Raw genomic sequence first — 7,500 nt, forward strand, 5'->3', positions numbered from 1 at the left:
AAGGAGCTGTTCACTTGGAAACTACCACTTCATGACATCACAAGGTGGAACGGAGCGTTTGGAGCTTTGGAGATGTAAAGAGATACTCAAATATGTATAAATGAAACAAACTCATCTCCAGCTGTGTGTGTGGGTTATATGTGTGTTGTGTGTGTGTGTTTTGTCGTACTGTTTCTGCAGCTCGTCGATGCGGTTTCTCAGGGAGATGACTTCGTACTTCTGTCTCTTGAGGCGCTCGTGGTAGTCGTACTTTATGGCCTCCAGGCTGTGTAACCACTCCCACAGCTCCTTTGCCTTGTCCCTGAAACGTCACAGAGCATTTTATAACAGGGTTAGAGTATGAACTCCGGTGTGTGTGTGTATGTATATACAGTATGTGCATATGTAGTATTAGTAGTATTAATAGTTTATTCGGTATGTAGAAGTACCTGAGATTGTCCTCACTGAAGTCCTGGATGTTCAGAGGTTTACATCTCTCCGACAAAACTTTCTTCTTTTTCTCTCTCTCTGTCGGCTTCTTCTTTCCTCGCTTCCCCTCCACCTGAAACAGACCCCATTTAGTCCTGGTTTAGTCCTGGTTTAGTTCTGGCTCAGTCCTGGTTTAGTCCTGATGTCGTTCTTACCCTCTGCAGGTGGCTGCTGTAGCCAGAGCCCATGTTGGTGAGGGCAATCTTCTTTTTGGCTTCGTCGTCGTGGCGTTTCTGGAGGTCCATCTCCTCTTTCCTCATTCGCTCAGCCTGAAAAACAACACCCAATCAGAGACAAGGACAGAACACAGCAGCCAATCAGAAGCAAGGACACAAGGAGCAGTGGGAACCATCTCCAGATCTTGAGCTGGTCTTTTCCAGATCTTAGTGGCCTTGGCTTAATGGAGTCTCACCTCTGTCCCAGAGTCCTCGTCTGGAGTTGACCTTGGACTTAGATCTGGTTATAATCCTGGCCTCACCTCTCTCCTGGACCTCAGATCTGGTTATAGTCCTGGTCTCACCTCTCTTCGGGCCTGACGCTCTTTGTCCTTCTCAGCTCTGATCCTCTGCTGCTCGGCTCGTTCAGCACGACGCTTCTCCTGAAACACGAAAGACAAAGAATCAGAAAATACTGAGAACCACTCAAGTATCGTGAGTAGCAGCAGTGATTTTTTTTTTTTTTTTTAGCAGTTGAGGCCATTTAAGATCTCCAGGCCGAGTCCTGCAGTACCCCACTCCTCAAATAGGTCGCTCCCCTCCTGCCGAGAAGTTTTCACCTGTCACACTCAATCTGACACAGGTAAAATTTCACCTGTCACACTGCACCTGCACAGGTAAGATTTCACCTGTCACACTCTACGTGATTAGATTATTAAGGCAGGATCCCCTGGAAAACAACACTGTGAAGTGAAACATGATACAGTTTTTTTTCTCACTGTTTACACATTAAACAGCTGCAGTAGTAAAAGTAGTAAAAGTATAAAAGTAGTAAATGTAGTAAATGTAGTAAAAGTATAAAAGTAGTAAAAGTAAAAAGTAGTAAAAGTAGTAAAAGTATAAAAGTAGTAAATGTAGTAAATGTAGTAAAAGTATAAAAGTAGCAAAAGTAGTAAAAGTAGTAAATGTAGTAAATGTAGTAAAAGTAGTAAATGTAGTAAAAGTAGTAAATGTAGTAAAAGTAGTAAAAGTAGTAAATGTAGTAAAAGTAGTAAATGTAGTAAATGTAGTAAATGTAGTAAAAGTAGTAAATGTAGTAAAAGTAATAAAAGTAGTAAATGTAGTAAAAGTAGTAAAAGTAGTAAAAGTAGTAAAAGTAGTAAAAGTATAAAGTAGTATAAAAGTAGTAAAAGTATAAAAGTAGTAAAAGTAGTAAAAGTATAAATGTAGTAAAAGTAGTAAAAGTAGTAAAAGTATAAAGTAGTAAAAGTAAATGTAGTAAAAGTAGTAAATGTAGTAAAAGTAGTAAAAGTAGTACAAGTAAAAATGTAGTAAAAGTAGTAAAAGTAGTAAAAATATAAAAGTAGTAAATGTAGTAAAAGTAGTACATGTAGTAAAAGTATCCATAGTAAAAGGACTCTCACAATTCTTTCTTTCAGAGCAATCAGTTCTTCTTCTTCTTTCTTGCGACATTCAAAATGTGCGTCGATCAAACTCTGCAGCTCCACCAAGTCTTTGTTCTGACGCTTCTTCTGGATGTCCTACAAATGTACCACAACAACACAACATCACACACACATACACACATACACACACACCACACATACACACATACACACACACACACACACATACATACACACACACATACACACATACACACACATACACACATACACACACATACACACACCACACAAACACACATCACACACACACCACACACACACACATACACACACACACATACACACACATACACACACCACACAAACACACATCACACACACACCACACATTCACAAATACACACACACATATACACACACACCACACATACACACATACACACACACACATACACACATACATACACACACACATACACACATACACACACATACACACACACACACACATACACACACCACACAAACACACATCACACACACACCACACATTCACAAATACACACACACATATACACACACACCACACACACACACACATACACACATACACACACACACACACACACACATACACACACACACACACACACACACACACACATACACACACACACATACACACATACACACACATACACACACCACATAAACACACATCACACACATACACACATCACACACACATACACATTACAGACACACACACACACATTACACATACACAGATCACACACACACATTACACACACACACATACACACATCACACACACACACACATTACACATACACAGATCACACATACACACACATCACACACACATACACATTACACACACACACACACACATTACACATACACAGATCACACATACACACACATCACACATACACAGATCACACATACACACACATCACACATACACAGATCACACATACACACCCATCACACACACATACACATTACACACACACACATCACACACATACACACATTACACATACACAGATCACACATACACACACATTGCACAAACACACACATACACACACACCACACACACACATTACACACATCACACATACACAAATCACACATACACACACATTACACACATTACACACATCACACACACACATACACACACACACACATACACACATTACACATATACACACATACACACATTACACACATCACACACACACACACCACACATACACAGATCACACATACACACACACACAAACATGTGACATTCTCACTTCGTGTCCATTTATATGAACCATCTTTGGTCTGGAAGGACAGAGTCACATGAAATGTTTTATCTTCTGCATAAATGTTTTTTACTTTTATTTGTTCAACTGTGAGTTTGTTTTCTGTTCTTTAGGGTGAGAGCAGATTCAACCTTATAACTGCTAGCCTCGATGAGCTCCGTTAATCCACTTCTTTATACAGTCTTTGGATTTGACCGTGAAACATCTGCTGCATCGTTTCTGTAAGTTCAAACTTACGTCAAAGTCCACCTTCTCTCCATCGGGGATCTTAGGAGCTGAGGGTCTGAAACCAGAGATGACATTTGAGTCTGAATTTTCACTTTAGGATCATCAAATAAAACTTTTAAATACTCACTTAAATTTGGGCTTTTCTTCTGAACCACAACAGGCCATGAAAACAGAAAAGTTAGAAGTTAGAATTCTGGAAAGACTTTGGGTCAAGTTTAGTTGGTTTGACAAAATACACGGCACCAGGATTAATGTGGCACTGGACTCAAACTGAGACTGAACCTGGACTAAACCTGAACTAAAGTGGGACAACATGAGGACTTGGGTAGGATTTGAGTAGGATTTGAGTAGGATTTGAGTAGGATTTGAGTAGGATTTGAGTAGGACTTGGACTTGAGTAGGACTTGGACTTGAGTAGGACTTGTAAGGGGAAATGTAGTGTAGTAATGTGAGTTAGTGTAGATGGGTCACAGCAGTCCAACCTGAAACATTGAGTCTCACACAGATGAACATGTGAATAAAGATTAGATTAAATAAATACAAACAGGAGCAAAACCTGCAGCGATCTGGACCTGAACTGGACTTGGACCAGAACCAGACCCTGGGCTTAGGGTTGGGGTGGCCCTCACTGCACAGGTCTGGAGACAAACTAAAGTCAAAGACGTCCGTAAATGTCCCAAAGCAGATTCAGGATTCAAAATGTCCACTTTGGATCAAATGCAGCTGGCAGCCATTTTGTGAGTGAGTCCTTTAGTCTCAGAGACAGTCAGACCTGGGTTTAGGACCTGGGTTTGAGTCCTGGTTTAGGGATCTGGCTTATGTCTGGTTTGGGGTCCTGGTTAAGGTCTAGTTTTGGGTTCTGCTTTTGGATCTGGTTTTGGGTCTGGTTTAGGATCTGCTTTTGGTCCAGGTCCTGGTCGGGTCCAGATCCTGAGCTGGAGGAACACTTGCACGTGGAGAGAGTACCATCCTGATCTTCGTCTGCTGGAGCCATGCGGAAGAAAGCAGAGCACACTTAGACACGCTACAAACATACAAATGCACAAAACGCACAAAAGCAAACATTTAAACACACAAAAACGTAACAAAAAGCAAAACAATCAAAGCAAAACTGTCCCGACACCCCAGTGACTTCCAGGGCCTCAGGTTTAGTTCCAGTCCAAGCTCCTGGGGTCGGCCGTATTCAGGCTTTTAAATGGTTAACGTGCATCTGACAGGTTTTCGTGGTTTTGTAAGTCTGACTTGGAGGACAGTCTTTGTGCTGAATGTGTGAACAGTTTGTGGAACAAAAGTTGGGAAGGAAAGGCCAAAGAGACAGATGCAGGTGAGCAGAGACCAGGAGCTCGCACTGAACCTGGACACAGACATGACACTGAATCAGACAATTCAAACGGGGACTCCTGATTGGACAAACGGGAAAGGGGAGCAGTGCGACCACAGTCAGTACACAGTATCTGCAGAAACAGTAGTATTTGTAGTTGTTGTTTAGGTAGTATAGTATTTATAGTTATGGAAGATGTAGTAGTATTTGAAATGATAGTAGTAGTAGTAGTAAAAGTAGTAGTAGCAGTAGTTGTAGTGAAGTTGGGGACACAAAATGGCGGCACGTGAACCTACCTTCCTCCTCATAGGCGTCTGCAGCAGAAGCACCGAAGCAAAGCAGAAACAACATGAGTTCAACTGAGCAGCTACAAAAATTAAACCAGGTCTAAACCAGGTCTAAACCAGGTCTAAACCAGGTCTAAGCCATGACTAAAACCAGAACTAAAGCATTACATCAGCAAAAACATCATAAGACCAGATCTGGAGCAGGTCACCCTGTGAAGGAACGTCACAGACAGTGACAGAGGAGAACAAAGGGTTGAGTCTTACCTGAGACACAGGAAGCGACCACATACACACACACACACACACACGCTCACGCCCAAGGCGGGACCAGGATCTCCAGGACCTGAGCTCTCTGATATTGGTCACAGAGAGACTGTCTGCGCCAGCAGCAGGACCTGGTTCAGACCTGGTCTCTGGCCGCTGGAGCAGAGGATCCAGTCTTGGACAATGGTTCAGGTTCTGAGCAGAATGGATCACACAGAGAAACTGAACCAGACCTTAGACCTGGTCCTGGTTCAGTTCTCCTCCACAGAACCATGGCCCAGTCTGGACTGGGTCTACAGTGTCTACATAGACAGATGGACACAGAGAGACAGATGGACAGAGGACAGAGGACTTACCTTCTACTGGCTCAGGTTCTGGCTCAGGTTCTGGCTCAGGTTCTGGCTCACACTCTGCTTCTTCTTCTTCCTCTGGTTCTGGTTCTGGTTCTTCTTCTGGTTCTGGCTCGGCCTCTGGAGCCACCTCCACCTCCACCACCTCGTCCTGAGCTACAGCGTCACCCGCAGGAGGAGAGGAGCGCCACACGCAGGAAGAGACATGGACAGCAGAGAAGGTGCAGACACACACAGAGACAGAGAGAGAGATGCACAGAGACATGGGACAGTGAGACCAGCAGGGGGCGCCGCTTCTGACGTTGTGTGTTTGTGGTTCTTTGGTTCTGATTTGTGTTAATCTGAAATGAGAATCTCTGACTTAGATGGACCTCTCCCTACCCGGCCCAGACCTTCACCTACTACATCTGCTGCACCTCCTGGCCTGGACCACTACAGCTCCACCTGGACATCTTCAGATTTACTGTCCCCTCTGGTCGTCTGTGAGTCTAACACATTAAGTTTTCCACCACTTCCACTGCTATTCCTGATTGTCTGTGAGTTCATCAGTAGCCTTCTCCTGACTCCTGACCTTCAGACAGCACCTCCAGTCCAGACTGATGGGGGCCTTCAGCTGTAGGGTAGGGGTAGGTCCCGTCTTACTTTCAGAACGAGTTTTACATCACTGTAAATGATTAGGTTTGATCATTTGTTTGTTTCACTGACGCTAGAAAAGCTCAGGCTCAATGAGATATAAATAATGCAAGAATTATGTGTAGAATTCTCAGTCGGACTCATTATTTTAATGCTCGCTTTAATACTTGGGCTTTGTATTTGCACTTCATTTAATGCCTATGTTGTTCTTTTAGGTAATAAAATGATTGTTTTACAGTAAAAGGTGTGAAGTAAACAACATGATTCTCTTTGGTTATTTCCATGTGGAACGTTCACACAAACACAAACAAAGAGATGTGTTTGAGGTGAAACTCCACGTTCATCATTCAGAGACAGTGACAGGGAGAGTCCTGCCTTATGAGGACACAAACACCACCACACACACTCTTCAGTCCTCCCTGTTTCACTTTATTTTATGTCAGACTTTTGCGCTTGTTTCATTCACAAGACGCCACAGCAACAGAAGCCATGATCTATCTAGGCCATAGGACATATATGTGGACACGCCCCCTCCTGTGGACACGCCCCCTCCTGTGGACACGCCCCCTGCTGGTGAACCATGATCTAACACGACATCACATCCTCAGCGCTCATCCGTCTCTCCGTCCTCAGCCCCGCCCACAGTCGCTCCTATTGGCTCTGTGGGTTCTCAGGGCGGGGCTGATGGGGGAGTGGGCGGGGCTTTGAGGAGAACACCGAAGTACGAACAAACTGAGCTCTGAGCGCGCTCTGTTTGTCCCACACTCATGACATCACAAGGCTGCAGGTCACATGACAAAAAGAGAACTGTGGGCATTCTGGGTCATGTGACTCTAGTCCACACAACATTCAGAGGACAAAGGAGGACAGAGGAGGACAGAGGAGAGAGAAGAGAAAGAAAGCGGGAAAGGAGGAGGAGAGAGAGGAGAGACATGAGGAGGAGGAGGAGGAGGAGCACTCACCGTCGATCTGTTCCCTGAAACAGAAATGTCACAGAATCAGTTTTACCTGGAAATCACACCAGAGCGTCAGCGACACGTAACAC

General features: G+C 43.8%; 1 protein-coding gene across 4 annotated transcripts in view; it reads right to left on the reverse strand.

Moving 5' to 3' along the window:
• LOC110170845 (troponin T, fast skeletal muscle isoforms-like) overlaps positions 1 to 7,500 on the reverse strand; it is a 16,663-nt gene that overhangs the window by 864 nt on the left and 8,299 nt on the right. Inside the window, exons 3-13 of one of the 4 annotated variants that reach the window (XM_055154989.1) lie at positions 7,418 to 7,431; positions 5,829 to 5,978; positions 5,218 to 5,235; positions 4,567 to 4,581; positions 3,728 to 3,746; positions 3,610 to 3,655; positions 2,048 to 2,164; positions 989 to 1,066; positions 624 to 737; positions 429 to 541; positions 170 to 301 (exon numbers count right to left, since the gene is read on the reverse strand). In XM_055154989.1, coding sequence (XP_055010964.1) covers positions 170 to 301; positions 429 to 541; positions 624 to 737; positions 989 to 1,066; positions 2,048 to 2,164; positions 3,610 to 3,655; positions 3,728 to 3,746; positions 4,567 to 4,581; positions 5,218 to 5,235; positions 5,829 to 5,978; positions 7,418 to 7,431 — 816 coding nt within the window. Of the gene's footprint in view, positions 1 to 169; positions 302 to 428; positions 542 to 623; positions 738 to 988; positions 1,067 to 2,047; positions 2,165 to 3,609; positions 3,656 to 3,727; positions 3,747 to 4,566; positions 4,585 to 5,217; positions 5,236 to 5,828; positions 5,979 to 7,417; positions 7,432 to 7,500 lie in introns of all 4 variants that reach the window. The other 3 variants (XM_055154988.1, XM_055154990.1, XM_055154991.1) reach the window with 3 other exon arrangements.

This window comes from Boleophthalmus pectinirostris, unplaced genomic scaffold (genome assembly GCF_026225935.1).
Source record: "Boleophthalmus pectinirostris isolate CB_2022bp ecotype Guang Dong unplaced genomic scaffold, ASM2622593v1 HiC_scaffold_19, whole genome shotgun sequence".
Taxonomy (NCBI): Eukaryota; Metazoa; Chordata; class Actinopteri; order Gobiiformes; family Gobiidae; genus Boleophthalmus; species Boleophthalmus pectinirostris.